Source organism: Ictidomys tridecemlineatus, chromosome 12 (genome assembly GCF_052094955.1).
Source record: "Ictidomys tridecemlineatus isolate mIctTri1 chromosome 12, mIctTri1.hap1, whole genome shotgun sequence".
NCBI lineage: Eukaryota > Metazoa > Chordata > Mammalia > Rodentia > Sciuridae > Ictidomys > Ictidomys tridecemlineatus.
The window spans coordinates 2,881,916-2,909,287 of NC_135488.1; the positions used below are offsets into that span (position 1 = coordinate 2,881,916).

General features: G+C 47.6%; 1 protein-coding gene across 1 annotated transcript; it reads left to right on the forward strand.

Annotated features, from left to right (window-relative positions):
- The first annotated feature begins 566 nt into the window (after positions 1-566).
- Positions 567-27,372, forward strand: Rpia (ribose 5-phosphate isomerase A). Its single transcript, XM_005338461.5, has 9 exons — positions 567-872; positions 5,902-5,962; positions 7,452-7,507; positions 17,944-18,003; positions 20,241-20,305; positions 21,232-21,300; positions 21,985-22,126; positions 23,809-23,908; positions 26,474-27,372. The coding sequence occupies exons 1-9, from the start codon at positions 606-608 to the stop codon at positions 26,569-26,571; spliced, it is 918 nt and encodes a 305-aa protein (XP_005338518.1). The 5' UTR covers positions 567-605; the 3' UTR covers positions 26,572-27,372.

Sequence of the window (27,372 nt, forward strand, 5' to 3'; positions counted from 1 at the left end):
TGAGCTAGGGGGCAGCCGTGGGGGGTGGGGGGGCAGCAGTTAGACAAACGGAAACCACTTCGGTAATGCAGGGCGGTAATAGCGGCCCTCACTGGGGTTTGCATGCAGAAGACAAAGGCCGGGACGAGTCTGAGGGGGTGACAGCAGACGGGGGTACGAGCCACTGGCTGAACACAGGCCACCTCCACGGGGGACTTGCGGGGCGGGGGCGGAAAAGCTGGGCTCGAGGCGCCGCTGCACATGGCAGAGATGGACGGCCGGGAAGAAACGAGAAGGTGTCGGAGGCCGCGGGTGTCCGCAGGCGCTGTAGTGCGCGCCCCGCTCGGGTTCCGGAGAGCCGCGGGGATTCCTCCGCCGGTGGCTTGCGAACACCGCCTCGGAGAAGGGGGGCACCTCCGGGTAGTCCGCGGACTCCACCCGACCGGAAGTCGTCGCGGGATAATGTGGGCCGCGGTTCCGGTGCCGCGCCAACCCGGCCGCAGACGCCGCCGAACCACAGTTCCCAGCAAGCCCAGCCCTGCACCGCGCGGGCTTTGCGTTCCGGCGACCGGACTTCCGGAGGAGCGGGGGCGGGGCCGCGGCAGAGGCTGCAGCGCAGCGTCGGGATGCAGCGCCCCGGGCCCTTCAGCACCCTCTACGGGCGGGTCCTGGCCCCGCTGCCCGGGCGGGCCGGGGGCGCGGCCTCCGGCGGGGGCGGGAGCAGTTGGGCCCTCCCGGGCTCGCACGTGCAGCCGCCGGGGCGCGCACTGCCCGGAGCCCGTGGCGCCAACGGCCGGGACTCGGACGGCGTCTGCCCCGCCACCTCCACCATGTCCAAGACTGAGGAGGCCAAGAGGCTGGCGGGCCGCGCAGCGGTGGAGGACCACGTGAGGGTGAGCGGCGCGGAGGGGCGCCTCCGCGGCGGGGCTGGTGGCGCGAGTGAGTGCAGACCCCTCCCGGCGACGGGGCCCGGCGAAGCGCGCGGGCGAGTGCCTGACCGGCCCGCTTTCCGCGAGCCCAGTGCACGGTGGCGCCTTGTGGTGTCTGATATCGAGGTGGAGGTTGTAGACACCTGCTTATCAACAGCTGGGGCGAAGGGAGGGCTACCCTTTCACCGTCTCGGGAGGCCGGTGGGCAGCTGGTGTGCAAATCCTCGCTTGGTGCGCGCTCGCCCGCCCCGCCTGCCCTCGCGGGAGGAAGGAGAGACCGGGCCGAGCTAGCCGGGCCCTGACTTCCTCCCTTCCGCTGGCCAGGGGACGCTCGGGTCTGGGGGTGCTGCTCTTTAAGTCGGGGCTGCGGGATGTTGAGCAGTTAGTCACTCAGCGAGGTCGTGGCCCCTCTTGTTCGGTGGCAGGTGTGCTGCTGTCAGTACAGTCTTTCAGTTTAAGTAGGTTTGCTGTCATCAGTCAGCAAATTATACCTAAATTATAGCACTTTCCTGGCCTTGTTAGCTTTTTGTCTGTTTCCCACCCTTCGGTATCAGAGTCCCTTTCTCCTCAGATGGGAGTTCTTTATACTTATGAATTCTTTTCTATAAAGAGGACCAAGTCCTTTGAGCTTCACTACAGCCTGGTTAGATGGGAGGGGCATTATGGCAACTTGTGGCTTGGCCTGTTCTGCGCAACAAATGGCCAAACCATGCCACTTCTGTTAAGGGTCCTTCAGCTGGTTCCAAGCTGCCCTGTCTTCATGTAACTTATTGCAAGTCTGGTTAGGAATAGCATTTCTATAGGAAATGAGAGAGAGAACTTAAAATGTGTAATTTGGTCCAACCTTTACAGCCAGAGGTCACAGTGCCACAGCTGTAAAATTGGGACATTAAGCTGAAATTTCAAAATACCCACATAAAGTGAATTGTTGATGGGGAAATGAAATCCACGCAGCTAGACAAGTCCTATTATCTGTTAATGTATTTACATTAATATTTGGTTACAGGTTTCTCCCTGGCCTTTGTTTTATGGTTACATTATTTGGCTAATAAAAATCTGCAAGCCCTCATTATCAGATTAGAGCCCCCAAACCATGGATTGCAACCACATCATTTAATGAAGTTACTAGGCAGTCCTGGGGAGCTCTCCCTGGGCGTTTTGGAAGCACCTGTTAAAATCATGTTGTAGACTTCAGTTAGTTCAAAGGCCATTTCCTATTTCAGTTTTTTTTTTCTCCTTAGCTTCCTAAGGAGAGGAAGCTTTCTCTGCAGTGCACTTTTTAATCTCATAGGTGCTTTAAGTTGGTGGTGGTTTAACTCCTAGTCTTCTCTGTGATTGTCCCTCCCAATCCCCTAAAAGGGAAGCTCCTGGAGAAGAGTTAGCTTATCTGTATTCAGCGTTGGCCACCATGAGGCCTGCTAGTAAATGTTAGTTGAATTGGGTTGAATGAACACACAGATATGGAGGTTGTGGGGTTATTATGGTCTTTAGTCCCCTTATTTCGTTAGCATTCCATTGTGGTAACCGTTTTCACTTCTGGGTTTTTAGATAATTCTTAGCTGAAGCCTGATCCTGGGTGGAATAACCCAGGACAGGATTGTACTCTCCTGAAGGTCTGTAGTATCATCCCCTTGATCTCTGCAGCCTGAGCTTTGCTTTTTGATTAGGCTAGCTTGAAGAAGCTAATGGGCAGTGGTTTCCATTGGTCAGCAAAAGCAGCATTTATGGGCTCACCCTGTTGGATGAGGTGCATGGAGTTCTGATATTGTTCATATGACATGTGGTGTAGTGTTTACCTTTAGAAGGACCTTCTGCTGTTGGGCTGCGTCTGATTGGCCTTTGCATTGGTTCTCGGGCCAGTCATTTGAGTCCAAGATAGCAGGAAAACATGGTTTAAGAACTTTTGAGTTTGGCAAACCCCTGCAATTCCTGTCCTCTTCCTGATGCCTTGTACATAGCTTTCTGATAGACCCAGGTTTCTTCTTGTGCCATCTAGAGTTCTTGCCTACAGGTTAAGCATGAAGTTCAGATTAGGCCTGTCAAATGCTGGGAAGTGAAGACATTTTTTTCATTACTTGAAGATTTCTACATGTTGGTATTTAGCCATTTTGAATGTTTCTGTGTTGTGACATCTTATAGGGATGCTGTGATATTCATTTACTCATCTTGAGTCCTTGCTTTTGAGTTTTGCCCAAGCGCTGAATGGTTTATTGGCTGCATTTTTGTTTTTTGGGGTACTGGGGATTGAACTCAGGGACACTTGACCACTGAGCCATGTCCCCAGCCCTATTTTGTAGTTTATTTAGAGACAGGGTCTCACTGAGTTGCTAAGTGCCTTGCTTTTGCTGAGGCTGATTTTGAACTCACAGTCCCCTGCCTCAGCCTCCCGAGCCTCTGGGATTACAGGCGTGCGCCACTGTACCCAGCAGCTGCATTGTCTTTTGAGGTACCATCACAGGTGGGCTCCGCAAAGTGATTCTGATGACCCAAGCCCCTTAGTGCATTTGGTGATGTAAAGGTAATTTCTACCACAACCCACAAGTTGTGGGATGAATTCTGCTCTGGGTAGGGCAGGACCAGCTAGAAGCATTTTTTAGTGTACAGGTGTGTGGTTGTCATAATATTTGATTTGAGAGGGTTATCCCCCCCATTCTCTTTACCTGTTGGTCATTCTTTGTAATCTTTTTTAGTTTCAGATGTGGTCTTATTTTGAGAAGGACCAACCATATCAAGTGTGGGGCCCAGGGGCTTAACCTTGGGTATTCCTGTGGCTTTTGTCTTGTTGGGAGTGAGAGGTTCTAGCTGTGGCCCTCAGTTTGTCTTGAGAGGCTTCTAGGATTTTTCTTCTTCCTGCAAAGTTTTCACAATCGGCTCTCCCTTGCCCAATGTGTTGTTAGTCATTTGCTGGAACTCAAAAGAAATTTGAAATGCAATGTTGTTTTGGCACATTGAACTTCCTGAAGTTGCTTATTTAAAGTGAGGGTGTGTGTGTGGGGGGTGTTGATACTATTAAAAGTTGATTTTTTAAAGATTATCATACAAATGAATGTGTGTTAAGATTTTGTTTAAATTATTAAATTGATGAGGGAACTGGAAGAGGTGTTAGAACCTGTTTGCCTGTGTGTTAGTCCATTTTGCTGCAATAACAATACCTGAGAGTGGGTTAGTTGTAATAAATAGATTTATTAACTCATAGTTTTGGAGACTGGAAAATTCAGCATCCAGGTGCTGACATGTGGCAGGAGAGAGAGAGAAAGGTCTGGGGTGTTAGTGGTGTGAGTGGGCACCAGTCCCACTGTGAGAGTGGAGCCCTTGTGGCCTAACTCTCAAAAGTCCCACCTCTTACTGCAGGCAGTCCCTGACTTGCAGTGGTTTGACACAGGATTTTTTGTTGGTGCAAAAGGGATATGCATTCAGTAGAAGGCATTTTTTGAATTTTGAATTTTGATGTTTTCCCTGGCTAGTGAGTGATATATAGCATAGTACTCATCTAAGATGATTGGCAGCGGCAGTGAGCATTGGTTTCCAGTCAGGCCTGTGATCATGAGGGGAAACAGCCGGCACTCCACACTGTGCTGGGTTGCTAGGCTGGCATGTTTGGTAGGTTAGGAGTGGTAAATCTGACTTAGGATATTTTCAACTTATGTTTAGTTTATTGGGACATAACCCCATCATAAGATAAGGAGCATCTGCACTGTTAAAATGGCACTTGAATTTCAACAAGAATTTTAGAGGGGATGATCATTCATACCATAGCAACAGGAGAAATCCCAGAACCTTAAATACATATGCAGTCAAGAAACGTCAACACGAGTTTATAAGAATTGATTGAATTATAGCTATAGGATGATAATAGGTTGCATCTCACAGAACACATTTAATTTGCATTTCTAAGGGTAAGGATTGTTTGCTTTCCTTAACAGGTTTGTCTGTACAAAGCTGACACCTAGTCAGGTTCCAGCATTTCATTGAAAGGCTATCTAGTAAGCTGTTGCTCACTTCAGAGTCTTAATTTTTTTCCTTACAGTGTTGAATTAATCTCTGAAGTGGGATGAGAGGTCTCTGGGTTATTGGGTTGGCTGAGATTTGACCTTTATTAACAATTATGTCTTGGTAGGTACCTCCTAAGTGGTTTTGGTTATTTTGCTGTAGCCTGGCAGGAGGTTGATCCCAGGAAGTTGCTTAAGAACTGACCTGTATTATTTCCTGGCTGCTCCTAGTCCCTGGCATTGTCTTGTTCTTTGTGGTCTGACTGGTCTGCTGATAGGCACCTTTGCCCTTTCTGAAGGTGGAGACTGTTTGTGCTCTTTGTCTGTTACACATACTTCCTGTTTCGGATGGAGACAGTTTCTCATGTTCTTTCTGAGCTTTCACTCTTCCCATTTTTTCTGAGGCAGACTCATGCAAAATGGGGCCCCCTAATTTACTGTCCTGCTGACTTTGTGAGAGTGCTGCCTGGTGGGCCTGATGTCTCTTTGAGGTTTCCTGCTGCCAACTTGAAAATGCCTGTGGTCAGTCCCTTGCCTTCCAGATGTGAAGCTTGTGGGAAGAGCCACAAAAGCTTGCTCTCTAAGACCCTCTCTCCCTACCCAACCCCCAGACCTTTTCTTTCTGATTAGCTCCCTGAGGTTGGCCAAGAATCTTGCTGTGTTTATCTGTAGGCCATTTCTGTGAGGCCAATTTCAGTTGCTCTAAAGTTGCTTGTGGTGTAAGTGATGAGCCATTTGTTTAGTCTAGAAAAATGCAGGGAAGGCGTGGTGATGTGGCTGGGGTCAGCAATGAAAGGAGGCTTCTGCTGATAGTTGTCCCTGGGTGCTAGGCTAAAGTACAGCTTTGCTTTGCAGTGATCCGTGTCTGTAGAGGAGGCGTGGCACCTGCCTTGCACCTGTGTTGATGAATCACTGGTCATAATGATTTCGTACCTTTAGAAAGTGGCTTGAAGGAGTAAAGTACACTATTAATGTATTTTGTTTTCTCTCCCTGTTCTTGGCAGAATAATCAAGTGCTGGGAATTGGAAGTGGCTCTACAATTGTCCATGCTGTGCAGCGAATAGGTATGTTCTCAGACTGCCTGCTGATGCCTTGTGTGTGTGTGTGGTGATGGGAGAGAGGGAGGTGGAGAAGGGAAGGGAGCTGAGCAGGTTAGACAGGTTGGGCTCTTGCCCATCTTGGCTCCAGCAGTGCAGATCTGGGGAGAGGGCACTGCTTGCCTGAGGTCAGCTGAGTGTTTCTGTCCCACTCTGGAGAGAGGGATTGTTGGACCTCATTAGGCAGCTCTGGGGTTCCTTTGCCTTGCAGAGCTCAGCTGGAGGGGAGGAGTTGACTAGGTGAGGCCCCCAGCAGGTTCATCACTTGATGATGCATGCCTATCAGCCCATCAGGGTCCTTTGTGTGTTGTCAGGCCTCCTCTGAAGCCTGTGAGTTCCTTAGACAAACGTGTGGTGGTCATGCTTTTGGTCAATACCTTTGCCCTGTCCATGACTCAGGAGTGAACATGAGGCTCCTATAGATGATGGCGAATTGCTGTAAGTGCTGACTTCACTCCGATTGGGTTATATCCTTACTTAGGAGAGCCTCAGGAATGATAAGCCTCTGTGACTGCTCAACAGGTTCTTCGACCCTGCTCTCTGTTTTAGAACAAAGTCCGGGAGGTATCTGAATGCTGATCTCCACGGTGCCAAGAGGCAGGGCCAAGAAAGCAAAATCTAGTTCATTTTGTCAGTAAGAAGTGGCTGTAAGGGGGCTGGGGCTGGGGCTCAGTGGAGGAGTGCTTGCCTAGCATGTGTGAGGCACTGGGTTTGATTCTCAGAACCACATATAAATAAAGGTCCATCAACAACTAAAAAATATTTTAAAAGGGAGGGTGTATTGTAATATTGATGTGGTGTCTTCATAGGGCCTTCGTACTGGTCAAGCAGGAGGTGTAGTGCTGTGTGCCTTTCTATTTTAGCCAAACCTGTGAGAATTTTAGGGCACAGAAAATATGGACTTGATTTAAAATATTTGAAATTTTAAGAAGACTTTTTTTCCTTAAGACTTTTATTAAAAAAAAAAAAACTCCCCTGAAAATTTAAAATGAATAAAATAAATGGGGCCTGCAGATGATTGTATTTTTTATTAAATGCAAAGGGAAGTTCTGACTTTTTCCTGATGAGTGGTGAACTATCAAGTTACTTTGCCTCAGCATGCCTCATTTTCCTCATCTGTAAAGTAGTGGTAACAACCGTAACATACCTTCTGGGCTGTAGGGATCATAGAGCTTGTTCTGCAAAGTCCTTAGTGCATTGGTAGGCTCATAAGAACAGCAGGTGTCCGTCACTCCCTCTGTGTTAGCACTCACCTCCCCGGTCCTGGGGTCCCTGTCTGTTGATGCATGAAGCGAGGTCCACCAGCATTCTAACCAAGGACAGGGTCACAGAATAGAAGGCAGTTCTCGGTGGCAGACAGGTCTTTCCCTTTCTGTGGGATTTGAGCAAATGCACATATAACTAGAAAATAAAGTGAGGAGAGTGGGAAACCCCAATATGGCTTTTGTCTCCACAGCTGAGCGAGTGAAGCAGGAGAGTCTGAGCCTCATCTGTATTCCTACTTCATTCCAGGTATGTCCTGCTTTCCACTCGCATCTGGGCAGCCGCTGCTCAGTCTTTGACTCCCTAAGATGTGGACCTGTGGCTCTGTCACCCGTCATGCTGGTTCTGCTTCAGGAGAGGAGTTGATCGACCCAGGGTTGCTCTTTGCCCTGTGGTTTTAGATGATTCATTTGCCCCAACGGTATTTCAGGTGGCTTGAGTCAGGCGCAATGAGGTATGCGGAGATGAACGCGTGGTCTCTGTTTTCAGGGAATCTTATGCCCATTTATAGATGAGGAAAACCAAATCCTAAAGGAATTAAGCATTAATAATGCAAGTACAGTATTTTGGTTTCATGTCTAAGGTGTTTTCATCACGAAATAGAGGGAGCTGGAGGAGGAAGCAGAGCAGCAGGTTAAAGATAGGGAAAGATGAGAGGGAGCAGACTTAGGACAGTGGGTGGGGGACAGGGCCTCTCACAGCTGCTTGCTCAGTTCCACCGAGACGTCTGTGGTAAGTGATTCCTTAGGAATTTTGAAGCATTTCTTTTAGTTTTTAATTTGATACTGAGAAGCTCCCTACCATTCGGATGCCTGAGCCTTCGTTTGAAATGTACTTGTAGTTCCCTCAGAACCGTATGCCTTCTGTGGATCTTGTCCTTCCCCTAGAGCTCTGAGCCATGACGTGCCTGCTGTGGGCCTCGTCCTGCCGGGCACTTGCTGGAGCACTTGGTTCCGCAGACTCACACTTCAAGTCCTGGAGACTGTTCTTGTTCTTAGATTTGCCTTTCCTGTTGTTCTGGCCTTTCTGCCTGGGACCCTTCTTAGGGCTTGGTGATTGTGGACTGCTTATATTGTCCTACTTTTAGCCTTGTCTTTCCCAAACTCTTACGAGTCTTTCAAGAAGTTCTCATGTTTAATTTCTGAGGACTCTTGTTTTCTTCAAGTTGTCTTTTTTTCCCCAGTTTCTCTGAAGATGTTTTATATATATATATATATATATATATATATATATATATATATATATAAATTTATAATATTTATTATAAATATTAATTATATTTATATATATATTTTAAAATAATTCTTATAAGGAGTATTTTTCTTAGTTATTTTCCCCAATTTGTGGGAGGTAAAAGTTACATACAGTAAAGTTCGCCCTTTATATTATATAGTTGAATTTGACAAACACATAATCTTTTTTTAAATTTTTTAAATTTTGTTTTAATTATACATGACAGTAGAATGCATTTATGCACTTTGATATATCATACATAGATGGGATGTAATTTCTCATTTTTCTGAGTGTACATGTTGCAGAATCACATTGGTCAAATGTATACATACAGTAATAATGTCTATTTCCTTCTTCTCTCTTTTCTATCCCCATATACCCTCCCTTCCCCTTCCTTCCCATCACTTCCCTCTACCTAATCTAAGGTACGCTATTCTTCTCTAGTGCCCTTGCCTTATTGTGAATTAGCATCCACATATTAGAGAAAACATTCGGTCTTTGGTTTGTGGGATTGGCTTATTTTGCTTAGCATGATATTCTCCAACTCCAACCATTTACTGGCAAATGTCATAATTCCACTCTCCTTTAAAGCTGAGTAATATTCCACATTTTCTTTATTCATTTATTGAAGGACACTTAGTTTGGTTCTATAGTTTAATTATTGTGAATTGAGCTGCTATAAACATTGATGTGGCTACATTACTTTAGTATGCTTATTTTTAATCCTTTGTGTATAAATCAAGTAGTGGGATAGCTGGGTCAAATGGTGGTTCCATTCCCAATCTTCTGAGGAATCTCTATACTGCTTTCCATAGTGGTTGCATCAGTTTGCAATCCCTCCAGCAATGTATGAATGTACCTTTTCCCCCACATCCTCGCCAACATTTATTGTTGATTGTATTCTTGATAATTGCCATTCTGACAGGAGTGTAGTGAAATCTTAGAGTAATTTTGACTTGCATTTCTCTAATTGCTAGAGATGTTGAACACTTTTTCGTATATTTGTTGATCAGTTGTATTTCTTCTGTGAAGTGTCTGTTCAGTTCCTTAGCCTATATATTGATTGGGTTATTTATTTATTTATTTTTTGCTGTTAAGTTTTTGAGTTCTTTATATATCCTAGAGATTAATGCTTTAAATATTATGTGCATGAAACATAATCTTTTAATAATGAACACAATCAAAATATTATTATTATTTTGGTCTTTTAAAATTATGTTGGTCTTTCTTAGTTTTCTGCTCATCTTAAAGACAGATGGGCTTGGAAACTGATTAGGCAGCATGGGATGAGGGTGGCTTTCTTCTTGTCCATTTTTCCTCTTGCTGGATGATTTCCCTGCGAAGGCAGCCCAGTGCCATTTGGGGAGGTACAGGGTTGTCTTGCTGTGTCCTGGCAGCCAGGTAGGCAGGGTGGACTAGTAGATACCTGGCAGGATTCTGGATGTGACCATGTTTTTGATTCTCTGGTTTTTGGTGTGGTACCTGTGATAGATGGGAGAAAGTGTAACATTGTGCAGTATCTACTTGAACCTGGTGTGATCATGTGGCTTGTTTGCTAATGGGACATGGTTCATGAGAGGCAGCAAGGATCTGAAAGTCTTTTGTACTGGAGCTTGGCCCCTCTTGCTGTTGGAACCATTCTGCTACCATGTGAAGTAGCCAAGCCTAGATTCCTGGGGGATGAGAGGTTCCTATGTGACTGGGCTGGCTCACATGAGCCAGCCCAGTCAGTCCACAGAATCATGATAAACTGAGTTTGGGGGCAGCTGCTCTGCAGTAGGCTCGCTCATGAAGTGCTCCTGTCCGGGTTGTGCCTGGTTCTAAGACCAGCTGTTTTCCTTCTTTGGCATGCTGCTTTGGGAGTGGGAAAAGAGGTTATAGAGTTACAGGCCCTTAAATAGCTTTTTAGATAACTTTCCCTTTTCACCCAAACATTGAATCCACTGTCTTGTTCCTGGTAACTCTGCTTCTGAGTCTGTGGAAATACTCCTCTAGTGTTGAGTTTCTTGTCTTGGAACTGTCTCCAGTACTGACCTAGTATTTTTTCTGATGTCTAACATTTGCCATTGTCCGTCAGTGGCTGCGTTAGGGTTCCTGAGGAGCAGGACTGTAGACAGTGTACAATTACAAGAGAGATTTGTTAGATGGTTTGCACAGGCATAGGCAGTACTCTCACTACGGCTGTCTGCAGGCTGGAGAACCAGGGAGTGCAGTGGCTGGTCAGTCTAGTCAGCTGGAACCTCAGAGCAAGTGAAGCCACGGTGCAGGCTAGTCCTAGGACGAGGGCCTGAGGTCTCTTGGGGAGCCACGGGTACAAGTCCACATTCCCAGAGTCTGTCTTCAGGTGACAACAGTGGTCTGAAAACACATGTCAAGAGGGTAGATAGTGTGTGTGTACCGAGTTTCCCCTCAACCACTTCTGGCCCTCAGCTGCAGGATGGCTTCAGGCAGCTCTTCCCCACTCAGTTTTCAGACCTAAATGCCAGCCATCTCTGTAAACACCCTCACAGACACATCACATCCCATGTGTGTTTTATCAGTTTTCTTGTCCTCAAAGAAGTCAGGTGACAGTCAGAATTAACCATCATAATGACCCAACTTTTGAAAGGTGTTTTTTTTTTCTCTCTTCTGTGAGATTTATTCCTTAAAGAAAAAAATTCTTTATTATAGTTATAAAGAAATTTTGGAAAGATGTTGGTAGGGTTTCCTTCTGAGGCTGTGAAGGTTGAGGATTCTGTGCCTTCTCTCAGCTTTTTGGGAGGTTGTTGGCTGCCTTTTGTGTTCCTTGGCTTGTGGGTCTCTCACTGTGATCCCTGCCTTCATGCCCCTGGGCTGTTCTTCCTGCATGTCGGTTTCTGTCAGAATCTCTCCTTTCTCCAAGGACGAGGGCTCACTCTCCTAACCTTGTTTTAATTTGATAACCTCTGTAAAGACCCTTCCCTGCAAAATGTCACATTCTGAGGTCCTGGGGTTGGGACCCAACCATTGTGTGTTGGAGGAAACAGTTCAGCTGTTAACATTCAGGAAGGATGAAGCTTGTGCCATGTATTGTCAGGCAACTTGCTCTTGTGGGGAATCAGGTCAAAGGTGGGGAGAAGGGAGTTGGGGGACCTGCTGATGGGAGAGGACCGAAGTGTCCTGGTTCCGTGAGATCTTGAAGTCCGTGTACAAGGGCCAGGTTTCAGTTGTTATATAAAAATTATGGAAGGCCCTGGTGAACTCTTCACAGTGCCCCAGTAGATCAGGCTGAGAATCAGAATGAAGTTTCTAATGCTAATATTCCATATCACCAAAATGAAACGGAGTTAGCCGAGCTTCCGAGAAGTTGGGAGAACAGTAACAGCCGGGTCTACAGCAGATGTGGTGATAAGGCGTGCCAATGAAGTTTGTTCTGTTTTAGACAAGCCAGTATCTTGAAGCCCAGCAGCTGCTCCTCTGCCGCTGTTTTCTTTTGTGCTAACTCACAAGGAAAGGAACCTTGAAATGACCAATTTAATCTGCCTGTGTTGTTTCTGCTTTCTTTAGTCTTGATTCATCCACAAAAACCAACCTCCTTGCTCAGCTCGTTGAAACACTCATTTTATTTGGTGGAATGAAGTGTTGCCTGATTTCTAGAATTATAAATGAAGCTAATTAAGACTTTTAAATTTGTTGCTTTTTTTTCCTTATTGTTCCAGTTTTTATGATTGGCACATGGTATTTGTGTATATACTTTGGTACAATATGATGTGTGTGTTAATCATCGGGTTTAAGATACAAGATACGTGAGACAAGAGAGTGAGTGTGTGTGTGTGTGTGTGTGTGTGTGTGTGTGTGTGTGTGTGTGTGTGTGTGTGTGGTGCCACCTCCCCTTACTACTCTGCTCGGCTGTGTTGTTCATAATACTAATCCCAGAAGTGTCACCCCATTTGCCCTTGGTCACACCGACCCCGTGGGACAGGAGAAGAGACTGACCAAAGGCTCTAATACTAGGTTGTGAACTGGCATTGGGATGGCTCCTGCACTGCTTTGGGACACCTGGAGAAACTGAGAGATAATCCAGTAGTAACCATCATTTTTGTCATTTTCCCTTGTTTATATTTAACAAAGCAAAAGGCTGGTTTTATAGCCATCGTTTCATTTTATCTTGGAAAATTTCAGTCTTGAAAAAAGATGAAGAACAATAAGTGAACTCCAGCATATTTTATTCTTAGTTTGGGGAGTTTGTTTTAGAATTTTGGGACATTTTTTTCTAGTTCTGTGAAGATTGTCATGGGTATTTTGATGGGGATTGCTTTGAATCTGCCTATCCCCCAGGACATGGGAGGTCTTTCTATCTTCTAAGGTCCTTTAAATATTTTTCTTCACTATTCTGTAGTTTTCATTGTATAGATCTTTCACCTCCTTGGTTTGACTGTTCACAAGTATTTTATTTTTTGAGGTTATTGTGAATGGGATGGTTTTCCTGATTTCTTCCTTAGTGGCCTCACTGTTGGAGTATAGGAAAGCTATGGATTTATTGGTGTTGATATTATACCCTATTACTTTGCTGAATTTTTAGCCCACCAAAATCAACAAAGGCAAAATAATAAGTGAGTGAAGAGGAGAGCAATTAATATGAAAAAAAATAATCTGTGTGTGTTTGTGTGTGTGTGTGTGTGTGTGTATGTGTATACACGCATGCATGTATATATAGTCTAACCTATCCACACAGTGAGAGTGCCCCCACGCACAGACTTGTGGGTACACACATACAATTGTACAGAATGGAAAAAAAAAACCCCAAACAAACAAAAATTTTAAAAAAGAACAGAAAATTTAAAAATATAATAAAAAAAGAAAAGAAAAGAGAATTGGGAAAGAGTCCTCAATGAGAAACACAGGCTTGTTTCCATGGAGGTGATCAGAACTGTTGGCGAGGGTGGAGTTTAATTCTCTGTATTGTGTTTGGGGCCCTGTAACCCTTGGTCAAGGACTGGGGTTGCCAAGTCCAGAATCTTTGGTGCCTCCCCGTTGAGGCCAGGAGCCAGTGCTGGTGGTAGTAGCTCCTAGCTTCCTGTCTCCAGGGCAGGATAGGGAGGCTGCCCGCTGGGTGCCGTGGCACACACCTGCTGGGTGGTGCCTGATCTGGTGGGTGCTCCCTGGGGGGCTGGTGCAGAAGTCTACTGAAGTTCCAGTGCTGGGGTTTGACTTGGCTGATGTTGGGACGGTTTGGTGGATGAGATTTGACCCACACCCTCTGTTGCTGGGGAGGGCCAATCTGTGCTGGAAGGTCAGGTGTCGGGGGACTCCTGCAGCTGGCACTACCAGCCAAATGATTTTCATTACCTTTCAGACAACAGCTTCCATTTCTGGGTCTCTCTCTGTTCCACAGGTTCCTCTAAGCCAGGCTTTATTATTTATTTATTGTAGCAGGGATGGAACCCAGGGGCCCTCAACCACTGAGCCACATCCCCAGGTTCTCTCTAAGTTGCTTAGGCTGGCCTTGAACATGTGATCCTCCTGTCTCAGCATCCCGAGCCTCTGGGATTACAGGTGTGTGCCATCACACCTGACTCCAAGCGAGTTTTATTCACCTGCTTTCCCCTCTCTCTGCCTGTGCTCCCCTCCCCTCAGCAGTGGGCTGGTGGCACTGATGCCATTATTTCTAATATTATGATTAGAGTTTCTGACTTTTTGTCTCCATGATTATTTTGCTTCCCAGTGTTGACTCCAGTGATTTCTCATAGTCACCACCTTGCCTAGGAGCAGTTTGCTGGCTTTTTAAGTCATGAGTTGAGGAACTGGTACAGAGTGCACCCATCCTCAAACCTGCCATTGCTCAACCTACGTTTCTCCTTTGCTAGCAAATTATTAAGACCTCTTGCTTCTTCTCCAAACCTGTCCTAGCTATGGGAATGGCACTGGACACAAGGCCAAGCTTTGTGGATCACAGCAATGCTTGCAGCAGAATATTTAATTATTAAGAAACTGACGTTGGGACTGGGGTTGTGTCTTGCAGGTAGAGCACACACCTAGCATGTGCAAGGCCCCCAATCCTCAGCACCATAAATATATAAATAAATAAAGGTTAAAAAAAAGAAAAATGACGCTGCATGGAGAAATAGCAGCTTGGGGTCACCCAATGCCGCCTGTTGCTCCCAGGAGGATCCTGTCCACCAGGTGGCCCAGGCAGACTGCTGTTTCCAGACTCTGCCCTCTAGTGGCCAGGGGCTGGGTTCCTGGGAAGGGAGTTCTGCTTTCTGGTCAGGCACAAAATGGGTGCTTAATACATATAAGGTGCTGTCAGCTTTTGCTGTGATTAGAGAGAAATACCAGCTTGTGAAAACCCCTGACTGCTGTGATGACCTCACTGGTTAACCTCACTTAAAAGTGTGACCTTCCCCCTAAAGGCCAGGCTAGTTCCTGGTCTTCAGTAGCTGCCCACTCCTCCCACAGTGAACATTACAGAAAGCAAGAGGCTCTGAGAAGTGGGGACACAGGGAACCACGCAGGGGTGAAGGTTTCTTTATGCTCTGTGTATCCCAGACTTGATGCTGGAGAAGCTGGTGTCCCAGAAACACCTCGGGCACAGGCAAAAAGCCCAATGTCGGTGGCTCACTCTGCCTAGAGGACACAGACAGGCAGCCTGGGAAGCTGGAAAGCTTTTAGACGGGGACTGTGTCAGTCAAACCCCATGGATGCCCATGCTGGGGAGCCCAGGCTGTGATCAAGAGCTGACCCCTCTGTGGGCTGGCAGAGGGGTGATGAGTGGTAGCCAGGGCTTTGTTGTCCCTGGGCTTTAAGGAGGCCTCTGTCCTGTCCCTGTGCCCTGCAGACTCGGGGACCATGTCAGTGGCCTGGACCTCCACAACCTGACACAGGGTGCCCCTCTCTCCAGGGCTGATGACACAGGAAGCCTGGAGGGAGGTTCAGTGCCCTGTCCACTGGCCAGGGGACCATTTTACCTTGGAAGCCCCACAGGAAGTAGCAATGCACTCCTGCCTTTTCCATGTAGAGGCCAGTAGAGGTCTCGTAGAAACCTGATGGCCACCTCTGCCCCACCCTAATGAGGAGCCTCCCATCTCCAGGAGGCGTGCTATGCACCTGGTCTCCTGTCCCTACCTGGTGGTGACTGGATGATACCCTGACTTCTTCCAGAGCCTGGTAAGAGGAAGCACACTAACATAGGTTTAAATAAGCCCAGAGTCTCAGGAGACTCCAAGTGTCCAGATTTCAACTGAGAATCTCTCATCACACCAAGAACTAGGAAAACGTCAACTTTAATGAGGCAGTTAACAAACGGGGTACTGATGTGACAGATTTCAGAATTTCCTGATGAGGTTCTACAAGTCATGTTGGAAGAACACCTAGAATTCATCAACAGCCACTAAGACCAAGAATTTTAAGTTTCTCCCCCTTTCCTCTGAGGTTGGCTTTGAGTCTTTCATATGTAGCCTCTATGCTGTTGAAATAGGTTCTGTTTATCCCTAGTTTCCTCAGTGGTTTTTATTTATTATTTTTTTCTCATGAGTGGGTAGTGTATTTTGTCAGAGGTCTTCTCTGCATGTATTAAGATGATCCAAGTGGTTTTTGTCCTTAATTCTGTTTATGTAATTAAGTATATTTATTGTTTTTCATGTTAAACTATCCTTGCATCTCTGGAATAAAACCAGCTTGGTTGTTGTGTAGTAATATTAATATGTTGTTGAATGCAGTTTGCTAATGTTAGGTGTTTTTGCATTTAAGTTCATCAGGATATTCGTCTATCATTTCCTTGATGTATTTTATCTGTTTTGGTGTGAGTGTGATGTGATTTGTTTCATAAAACAAATTCAGAAGTGTTCCATCCCTTTCTGTTTCATGGAATAATTTGAGAAGTATTGGCATTAGTTCTTTAAAGGTTTAGCTGAGATTCAGCCGAGAATCCATCTGAAACCAGCTGTTTTAGCTTCACGTGAGTGAGAACTTGTGACGTTTGTCCTGAAATTGCCTGGCTATTTCACTTAACATCTTGTGCTCCAGTTTTATCTATGTTGCCATAATAGACAGAATTTCCTTCCCTTTTTTTTGCCAAATGATATTCCTAACCACATTCTCTTCATAGCTTTGTCTGTGGTCACACTTGCAGATGATTCTGTGTTGTGTGAGCATGGGAATGTGGGGGTGTCTTGTGTGACTCCACTGGTGGGGACAGACCTGGATGGGGATCGCTGGTCATGTAGTCGTTCTGTGTTAAGTGTCAGGAGCTGCCAGGTAGGAGCTGAGCGCCCTGTAGCTTTGAACAATGGGAATGTGAAGATGTGGCGAGCCAGCCAGCCATGGGCTGAGTGTGTGAGCTGTGAGTAATTTGAGCTCACAGAGTGGACTGGCCTGAGGACGCAGCTCTGTCTGGGCTGTGCACGTAGGTATCCCTTTCGCTGGCTTTGCCTTTGATCATCACACAGCACATGAGATATGCGTGGCCTTCCTAGATGTCAGTCAACCTGCTGACCTGTGAGACATCAGGAAGCTAAACAACCCCACGAAACCTGACCCCTTGCCTCATTTGAATGGCCTCCCCATTAAACCCGGGTTTGAGGCGTGCTCTTCCACTTGCCTACCTTGCCTGCTTTGTGGGAGCTGGGTCGGAGGTGCCATCACAGAACCCAAAGGAAAAGGTATTTCTCTGTCTCTGTGGGATTATTTCGTGCAGCCAGTTCACCTGGAGTGACCCTGACTGGGTTCATTGCAACAGTTTTGTCTGGAGGAACCTGCATGCGGTGTTCACAGCCGCTGTACTAACTGACGTTCCTCCCAAGGCTTAGAAGACCCCTTCTCTGCAGCTGAACGCTAGGTGCTTTCCACTTTAAGTAGAGAATATTTTAAAGGGACACCTTTGGGGAAGTTTCCGTCCTTGGTTTCTCTGTTTTGTAAGCAGTTAGGTGAACAAAACCTCATCCTGGTCCTGGGTGGCTGATTGGGAAGCTTCACAACACCTTATTTCAGATAGGCATCCTGCTCAGCTCAGTGACCACTGCTCTCCTCTTGTGCTGGCCTTTAAAAGGTTACCTGTGAGGAAAGCCTTTAAAGCAGGTGGTACTTTTTCACAGACATCTCAAATCTCTTCTCTGGGTACTTTTTCACAGACATCTCAAAATCTTCTCTGGTGCTCTTTGCCAAGCCCCTCCCTTGGCCATTCATGAAGCCTCACCTCTGTGAGCTGTTCTGAGTGGGTGCATTTTGCCTGGTTTTACTTGACACTTTGGCCTGGCGGTCACTCTTGTCAAGTCATGGTAATCTTCATTTTTCATACATTGGATTGTTCTAAAACCTTTTTTAGTATTTTGTGGATTTGGATCCTATCATTGGGATTTGTTTATGAGCTCTCCTGCCTCTTGGTGGGAGGTTGGGATTTGAGAGAGATACTGGGTCAGGCCTCACTCTTTAACACTATATCCAAGACTCCTGAGACTCTAAGAAAATGATTAGGGTGCTATCTTCTATCTTCCCAGGCCCGGCAGCTCATCTTGCAGTATGGCCTAACCCTCAGTGATCTGGACCGGCACCCAGAGGTAAGAGAGTGGGTCTCCTTTGTGGCTGCTCCAGGTGACTTGGGTTAGTTAGTCATGCTGACTTTTCTCCTGGGATTTGAATGTTAATCCTGGGTAGGGTGATAAGTGGAGAGGTGGTTAGAGTCCAGTACTGGTATAGTGTAGTCTAGTTCTCCTGCAGTTACCCTGAGGGCTCCCCATGAGTGCAATGGAGGGGAGTGGGATGAGCCCAGGGCTGCATCAGGGCTTTCTGGGAGTCCTTTCTCGTACAGAGGCTCTTCCAAGAGTGCACCTTACCCCTTAAGTGAGGGATGTCCTATCTGTGGCATCCACAGACATTTGAAAACTCACCAAGTGAAGTGTTGTGGTGAAGACTGACCAACACAGCGGCAGAGAGGAGACTGAAGTTGGGAGTAGGCAGCTCATGTGTCTTCCTGGCTGGCACTGTCTGAACATATACCAGCTGTGTGCCAGGTGCTGTTTCTGTGTTAGAACTCTAGAGTACACTTTATGGATGTGAAAAAGTAGAGAGGAAAGCTCAAGTATGCTTAAGGTATACAGAAGGTGGCAAAGCCAGAGCTCAGGCACATTAGGCTCTAAAATTGTTAGAATTAGAAGAGCTTCTTTTGGGGGGGGGAGTGTGGGTGGTTGGTATCAGGGATTGAACTCAGGGGTGCTTAATGACTGAGGCACATCTCCAGCCCCTTTTATTTATTATTTTGAGACTGGGTCTTTCTAAGTTTCTTAGGGCCTCACTAAGTTGCTGAGGCTGACTTTGAACTTGATGGTCCTCCTACCTCAACCTCCCAAGTCGCTGAGATTACAGGTGTTTGCCACTGGGTCAACAGTGTTACAAGAGTTCTGGTGGGGAGAGTTTGAGCTGATTTGGAAAGATTCTGTGGCAGGGACAGAGTAGGCGCTCCCTGAAGGGTAGGCAGGAACCACAGGCATGTAGGCACAGATGGACAAAGCCCAGACTTTCTGGGGTGGTTTGGACAGAAAAAGTGAAACACATGGGTACATCGCAGGGCAAGTGGATGGGGACTTAATGTGGTCTGGCCGTCCATCTCACCATGGTACGCAAGGGCCTCGGGTTACTAATAATGTGGGAATGGCTCTTTGGGAGTTTCTTCAGGCAGAGTGGGGCCCAGGCAGAGCCAGCTGTTAAACAGCTGTGAGGGGAAGGCTTTGGGCCAAAGGTGGGTCCAAATCCAGGCAGAGAAGAGTTGCCACTGCGCAGCCTCAGCATTGGTGCATGGTGGGGGAGCAGCGTAAGTTGCAGCTGCAGACAGATGTGGAAGGATGGGAACATGGTGCCCTTCAGGACACTTGGTGTGTTAAGCTTGGCCTCAACAAACCACAGCAAGCAACTGCAGCACAAATTAAATGTGTCCTTGTGTGCTGCTGTGTGGTTTTGGTGTTTGGTGTTTGAGTGAATCTGTTTGACTCAGACAGCCTGGGTTGGTGGGAGCTGGCTTGGCCTTGGCTTGGGGCCTAGCGGGAATGCCTCAGGTCGTTTCTTGAGTGTGGTGAATTTTGGCGACTTCCACAGCTCCCTTCATTTCATCTTGTCCGCTGGACTTTTTTGTTTTGCCTACGTTGGTACCATTTTTTTTTTTAAAGAGAGAAGAGAGAATTTTTTAATATTTATTTTTCAGTTTTTGGTGGACACAACATATTTTTTTTATTTTTATGTGGTGCTGAGGATCGAACCCAGCGCCCCGTGCATGCCAGGAGAGCACGTTACTGCTTGAGCCACATCCCTAGACTTGGTACCAACTTCTGACCCAGCTTTTCTCAGCTCTGTTTTTCATAATTGACTCCCCCCATGGAATGTAGTACTACAGATATTCTGTGTATCTGTTTATGTGCTTGTGGGCTTTGGAAGGCCCAAAATTTTAATATCAGATTTCTTTGCCTGTGCCCCCTCGCCCCAGCCATCTTTCCTTTGGTGGGAGTGACATTACCTTCACCAGAGTGCACACTATGCATAATTCCATGTTGTCCATAGAGGCCCGTCCACCAGAAAAGCAAGTGTAATGTCATGGGTGAGAGATGATGGACCATGGTTTGTGTCCCAGGCCTGTGACCCCAGTGAAGTGGCTCATTGACCTTGGAGCCTCAGTTTCTTGGTAGACTACTTGGGAACGCTGGGCCTGGCTACTGGGCTGTTGTTACAGGGTCAGCCTTGGCACAGCACCTCTGTGCCAGCCCCCGGGGCTCTTAGTGGTCATTGTGTCTCCCTCTGCCCACCACAGATTGACCTTGCCATTGATGGAGCTGATGAAGTGGATGCTGATCTCAACCTCATCAAGGGTGGTGGGTGAGTGTTATGGGGACTTCCTTGCTAAAGACTACTTGCCAGTTGGTCCTCGGCAATGCCAGACGGAGTACAGAGATCAGTTGTTACTGTGATGTGTGCGAGCCTGTCTCTCTACCAAGACCTGGCCTGGATGCCATAGGACCTTCAAGCCAACCTGGTGTTTCTGGTCATTAGCGTCCACTTGGTGGCTGGAACCTGAGCCTCTTCAGTGAGATGACCCCATCATCGTGGGTTCTCTGTGTATCTCTGTTCTCTGATTCAGACTTTAATAACTGTCAGGCCAAACTAGCATATTATTGATTTATACTGTTAGGTCTGTGGACATCAGTGTGTGGACTTTGCTTTAAAGCTGCCCTTACATGTATGAGAGCAGCTAGGAATGCTGTTTCTTATTTGGAAAACATTTATAGGGTTTTTCTGAAGTGCTGATTTGAGGAGTGGGAATGTGAGTGGCACAGGTGACATCTGTTCGGCTTGTTCTTACTTAATAGTTACTCAAGTGATTGCAGGACTAGGCTGGTGAGCTGTAGAGATGGGCTGGGCCCAGATCTTCAGAGTCCGTCTCCCTAACTGTCAGATGGTCCACAGGGCAGGTTGCTCAGAGCTCACCTTTCTTAGGCAAGGTGCAGACAACTTCCTAAAAGCAGTGCTTCCTCTCAGGTGCCTCTTGGTGGAATTCTGCCTGGCCCGAACCTGGAAGGGTATCCACTCTGGGTTTCTCCCAGACACAGGCTAACATTTTTTGTGATCCTATTGCTAGCAGCAGCCTGATGGGATTGAGGACGGCTCTTTAAAGGTTAAAAGTGGGATTTCTTTTGATGTGCCAGGACTGGGGGATCCGGGGTTTCTATGCCTGACCTTAGTTCCCCAGGTTGAGTGCTGCCTTGCCCCGCTCACTTGCTCCCCTCCTCCCTTCCCATCTGCAGGGGCTGCCTGACGCAGGAGAAGATTGTGGCTGGCTATGCCAGTCGCTTCATCGTGGTCGCCGACTTCAGGTACAGCATGCAGAATTCTGAGCTACGCCAGGACTTGAGGCACCATCCCAGAGGGCGTGTGTCCTGCCTGTGTACAGAGGTGGATGTAGCTGACCTGCCACACGTTCTTAACTGAGCTAGGATCTCCAGTGCCATTTCCAGTGCTTGGGTGGGCAAAGGGAGCATGTGTCCCCAGTTGCTGGCAGAGCTCGTCCTCACAGGGAGCTTCAGGGACGGGGCGAGCCCTGCCCATTACCGTGAGTCAGCATTCCCTCTGGGGTCAGGGCTGACATATGTGACTCATGCTGTGCCTTCTTTGGCCAGGCTCTCAGACGCTCCATCTGGGAGTCTGGGAGGAGACACTTGTGTAGCATGTTAATAAAAACAAGAACTATGCTTTTACTTACGAGGTACTGTAGAGGTACTGTAGTCGTAGGAGGACATCAGTGATGGACACCTGCTCTTGTAATGAACACCTAAGAGTAGATACTTATAGTCAACAAGCCAGTTATATTAAATTAACCTTCCTTCTGTCACACTGAATTCAGACATCTCTTAAACAGTAGGACTGCTAGTGCCTTTGAAGCCTTGTGTGTACTGTCCCTGGTTACTTTTTTGTCCTTCCATCACGGATTTCTGAATTTTGGGTTTGTACTGTTGAGCTTACTTATTTTTATTGTGCTTTTTTTGGCTCTTCCTTCCCAGGAAAGATTCAAAGAACCTTGGGGAACAGTGGCACAAGGGAATTCCTATTGAAGTCATCCCCATGGCCTATGTCCCTGTCAGCCGAGCTGTGACCCGGAAGTTTGGCGGTGCTGTTGAACTTCGGATGGCTGTCAACAAGGCGGTAGGTGGCCAGGGAGGCTCCTGGAGGACTCCAGCCTCTGGGCACTATTCTTTTCCCTCCACTTGGGCCTGGAGCTTCATTTTTTATTTTTTGGTACCGGGATTGAACTCAGGGGCACTCTACCGCTGAGCCACATTCCAGCCCTATTTTGTATTTTATTTAGAGACAGGGGCTCACTGAGTTGCTTATACCTTGCTTTTGGTGAGGCTGGATTTGAACTTGCAATCTTCCTGTCTCAGCCTCCTGAGCCACTGGGATGATAGGCATGCAACACTGTGCCTGGCTTCGTGCTTTATTTATTTATCTATTTAAAAACCTTTGTTTATTTCTATGTTGGTGCTGAGAGTTGAACCCAGTGCCTCATACATGCTGGGCAGGTGCTCTGCCCCTGAGCCCCAGCCCAGCCCCTTGGAGCTTTATCTTTAATCAGCCGGTTTTCAGGATTTGGCCTTGTTAGTTTCTACGTAGTCTCATGTAGGTGAACACGGAACTTAGTGCTGTGTATGTCCCTGTACAGAGGACAGTGGTTCTCTCGGTGCCCCTGGGTCTGACATCCCTCAGTGCTCTGATCTGGGTACCTGAGGCCTGGATCACCCTGGTGAACAGATGCCACACATGGCCTTCGGGAAGCCCTCCTCCCCAGGGCGCAGCCTGTTTTCTAGGCTCCATGGTGTACATTTCCTCTCTTCTCTTGTCTGCATTACAAGTGGGACAAGAGGTGGACTTTCTTGGGGGACGGCAACACCCCACCCCTCAGGAGTGCACTCTAGGCACTTCAGTCCAGAGGTTTTTCTCCATCTTCTGAAATAGATTGCCAAGAACTTTTTTTTTTTTTTTTTTTAAAGAATTAGCAATAGGTATGTGTACAACCATGTAGGAAGTCTGGAAGGTAGAGAAATGATCTGCAACCCTTCCCTGATGCATTTTTATTTTGATATTTTTGGCTTTGAAAAAACCACTCTCATCACCATGGTTGTCCAGGCTCTTTGGCCACGGGCACTCAGAAGCTGAGACGCTGGGAAGAGCGCATAGGTGCTCTCGAAGCCCAGCCTCCTTCGTTGCTCCCAGCTGAGCTCCGGCCCTCCTACAGTCTATAGGGGAGTCAATCCTGGACTCCTTCCTATGACCTGCTGTCAACATCTGTGTCCTAGACATACTCTTGCTGTCCTAGTGTTGAGGCTATGAAGGAATTCTGGGCTAATTAACTAAAAGTACTCCCTGCTATCTGACCTCCGACCTTGTCTCTGCTCCTGGTCTTTCCCTGGGGCTTCTTGATGGGGTGGGGTCGGGTCTTGAGGCTGAAGTAGCGTCTTATTTCATTACTGCTGGTGCTTAGGGCGCAGCTGGCCCTGCTCTCTGGGTTTTCACTATCAGGGCAGCTGGGGCTTGCTGAGCTGGTGCATGGTAGGTGCCCACGCATTGCATGCACACAGAAGCTGCCTTCTGCACACTCCAGACACTTGAGCCTTGGCTGCTCCCTGGGTTCTGCGCCCTCCTGGCATTACGACAGCCTGGTGTTACCTGCAGAGCTCCTGCTCACTAGTGTGCCTTAGCACTGCCTCCGAGGGCATGGAGTGGGTGATGGCGCCCCCTGGCAGACGTCTGTGGCCATCACCTTTACTTGCTCTCCTTCTTTCCTACTTGTGTCCTCATTCTTGGTCTGTGTGGCACTTATCTTTTAGGGTCCTGTGGTGACGGATAATGGTAATTTTATCCTGGACTGGAAGTTTGACCAAGTGCACAAATGGAGTGAAGTGAACACAGCTATCAAAATGATCCCAGGTACCCTGCGTGGCATTCACTGAACATAAGCCCTTCTGTCCTACCTCCGCCCTCCGGTCTCTTGTGCCCTCCCTACCTGTCCTTCCATGGCCACCTGTATCCTCCCTGTCTCCTCCATGCCTCCTGTGCCCTTCCCACCTGTCCCCACCCTAGCCACCTATGCCCTTCCTCCCTTTCCCCTTCCTACGTGTCCCCTCCCTGGCCACATATTCCCTTCCAACCTGTCTCCTCTGTGGTTACCTATGCTCTTCCAACCCATTCCCATCATGTAATCTGTGCCCTTCCTACCTGCCCCCTCCATGGTCTCCTTAGCCCTTCCTACCTGCCCTCTTCATGGCCACCTGTCCCCTTCTGACCTGTCCCCTCCATGGCCTCCTGTGCCCCCCTACCTGTCCTCTACTCCTGGCCACCCGAGGCATGCTGGTGTGAGCTTTGCAAGACATCTAGGGAGGAAAACCTTAGGGTACGCCCTGTGGGGATTTTAGTGTGAGCTCCTCTGCCTCCCACAGGAGTAGTAGTTGCTTACCCAGCAGCTCCTGTGTGCATTCCACTGTCTGCTGGATCTGGGGAAGGCTTGCAGCTGATGAGGTCCAGGCTGCTTGGAAACAAGACCTCATCTCTGGAGCCTTTCCCTCCAGGATCATGCCTGCAGCCTCCTTAGCTTTCGTGGTTGGGGTAATGACTCAGTTTACCCATATTCATCTGCCTCATCCCACAGGCAGCATGCTGTGGGATGTGGAGTCCTCCAGGGGAGCTGTGGTAAACCTGGCAGAGCTGTGTGGAAGCATGCTGGGATGGCATGTCCTGGTTCAGCTAGAGGAAGAGCAGGTCCAGTGGGCGCAAAGGGTGCTGCTACTTCTAGGTGTGCCTGAGCCTTATCATCCTGGTGTAATCTAAATACTGTGCCAAGTTTTGGAAAGTCTCATCAGTCCCCATTGGATGAGGTAGTTACAGAGAGGATGTGGGACAGAAGAGATAAGCAGTTCACCAGAAGCTACAGCACCAAGCTAGGAACCCTGGGTCATCTGCTCTAGACCCTGAACTTTGATCCTCACTTATTTAGGGCCAGGCTGAGAGGCTGTGGGACAGGAACATGTAGCTTGTACCAGGAATTGATGGTGTAGGAGTCAAGTGGGGCCCTAGGTGAAGGCCAGTGACCCATGTAGAGATGATTTATCAGACTAGAGTTCTCGTCCAGGCTAGGTGAAGTACTGAGGTTGTGTGAGAGATTAAGAGGAGGCAGATTGGAGAAAAGGCAGTCTCTTACGACGTTGAGAGACCAAGAGTAACTGGGATATGCCATGTTGTGGCATTCAAGGCAGGAAGGGTCAGTTTAGCAGAGAGTGGGTTCTAGAGCAGAGTGTCTGGGCGAGAGTCTGCACCAGCCGTGCTCCAGCAGTGTGAACCTGGTACTGCTTATTACACCTGTGCCTCAGTTCCTTCCTCTGGTACCTAGCTTGTGGGGTTGTTAGGAGGGAGGTTTAAATGGATTGGAAGAGCACCCAAGGAAGTATTTGTTGGGAGAACAAGTTCCTAGGGAGAAAGTGTGCTAGCTCCACCATTAGTAATGCACTAGACCTGCCCCTTGGAAGCAGAAGTGGTGTGAACGTCCGCTGTGTAATGAAGAAGCTGATTCTTCCAATTACACGTGGTCGGTCAGCATCTTCTGTTGGCTGGGTTTTTTTTAAGTTAGAAAGTTGAGTTGAATAATACTCATCTTCCTGCTTTGTGTTCTCTCTTTAGCAAAAGAACTTAAGAGCCAAGAAGGCAGGAGGAAAGAATGATGTTAGGCCACTGGTGGTAACCAGGAGAACTCATCCCTAAGGATGCAGACACACCAGGGGACACAGCAGGAAAGAGCTCCTAGCGCCTGCTATTCCTCTGCAGGTGGACTTCTTGCCGTGCCCACTAGGGTGCGCTCTTGTTCTGCTCTGGCCTTTACTTGGCTTAGTGAGACTTGCAGGTGTCCATTGTGAGGACATTTTCTCCGACTTTGCTCTCCTAAATATGTAGAAGCTGCTTCCTGGAGAAGGTCAGAGCTTTGTTTTAACTTATGAGGTGGCATAAAGAGACTAGCCATGGAATAGTGTGTGTCCCTAGACCATCAGCACTTGGTTGCCTCTTTTCCTTTTCTTCCAGCTTAACTTGACATGGTTCTTTTGTCAGGCAGCTGTCACTTCCCACTCTGAGGAGATCTTACGGTGCTGGTAGTCGGTGTGGCTGCTTAGGTGGTCTGGAGGGTTTCTCTAGAGGAGGACCTGCATCTGCAGTATCTGAAGAACACAGAGCAGCAGCCCCTGGAAGCACCAGGAACGACCAGCCAGGCAGAGGAGCAGCATGAGCAAAGGCCCAGGGCACATTTGGGCACAGAAAGAAGCCACAGTGGAGGGGAGAAGGGTCAGAGTTTTCGCACTGTCTCCCTGGAGAGGAGGGCAGTCTAATATCCTTGTCCACTCTGCTTGTGGTGTTTGCTTTCTGTGCCCTTCTGTCCTCGGGGCTGTTCTTGCCTGGGATATTGTGAGCACACACAGTCCTTAGTGTTTCTTTCTGTCCATTGTCCTGCAGGCGTGGTGGACACAGGGCTGTTCATCAACATGGCTGAGAGAGTCTACTTCGGGATGCAGGACGGCTCAGTGAGCGTGAGGGAGAAGCCTTTCTGCTGACACTGCAGGAGCAGTGTGCTCACCCGTGTCCAGCCCACGCCAGGGTGGACATGCCTCTCCTGGAGCCTTTGCCTTAATGTACCTGCCAGGGTGGACGGCTGGCCGTGCGGAGGTGGGGGCAGTTAAATCCGGTCTTCTTAAGTATTGTTATTATATGTCTTTTTAAAAAGAGAAATTTAAACATATATATTTTTACTATTAAAAATGTTCATTTTTAAAAATAAAGTTGAACTTAATTTCATGTTTTATATCACATATTTATGAAAAAAGAAAAAAAAAAAGAGAGACCTGTGGGGTTGTCTTTGAAACCTTTGACTTGAGCCTGCTGGTTAAGCTTCTGAGTATTGGGTTTGCTTAGCAATAAAATCTGAACTTTCCTTTCCGCTGTGAGATGAAGGGCCAGCCAGCAGCGACCTGATGCCTTATGGGAAACTCTGTTTACTCCCTGCTACTATCTGGTTTGTAGGTAGTTTTCATGGTGATCACGCACAATACCCAGTGACATTGTAATCAGGGTTACTGCAGTGTGTTAGTGGAGCAGTGTGACGTGTGGCCACTAGGAGTGAGAGCTGTGAAAGGAAGCTTGCCCGAGCCCCTGCTGTTGAAGCACTGGGCCAGAAACATGTGCCAGTGTTGCCCACGCACTGCTGTGAAATGTGAAGCACTTGTTTTTTTTTTTTTTTTAATTTTCTTTTTGTTGATATTTTTAATGTCTCTTGTTACTTGCATGATTTTGTGTCAGAAGTTGTCACCTCTTCTGTTATTTGAAGGTTGAAATAAACCAGTGTGGTGCCATTTTGA

What these genes read in the sequence shown, in the direction of transcription:
- Rpia (XM_005338461.5), top strand. Translation starts at nt 606, where the DNA reads ATGCAGCGCCCCGGGCCCTTCAGCACCCTCTACGGGCGGGTCCTGGCC. An exon ending in CGGTGGAGGACCACGTGAGG is followed by an intron (nt 873 to 5,901) that starts GTGAGCGGCGCG and finishes TGTTCTTGGCAG; the next exon opens with AATAATCAAGTGCTGGGAAT. An exon ending in ATCGTGGTCGCCGACTTCAG is followed by an intron (nt 21,301 to 21,984) that starts GTACAGCATGCA and finishes CTTCCTTCCCAG; the next exon opens with GAAAGATTCAAAGAACCTTG.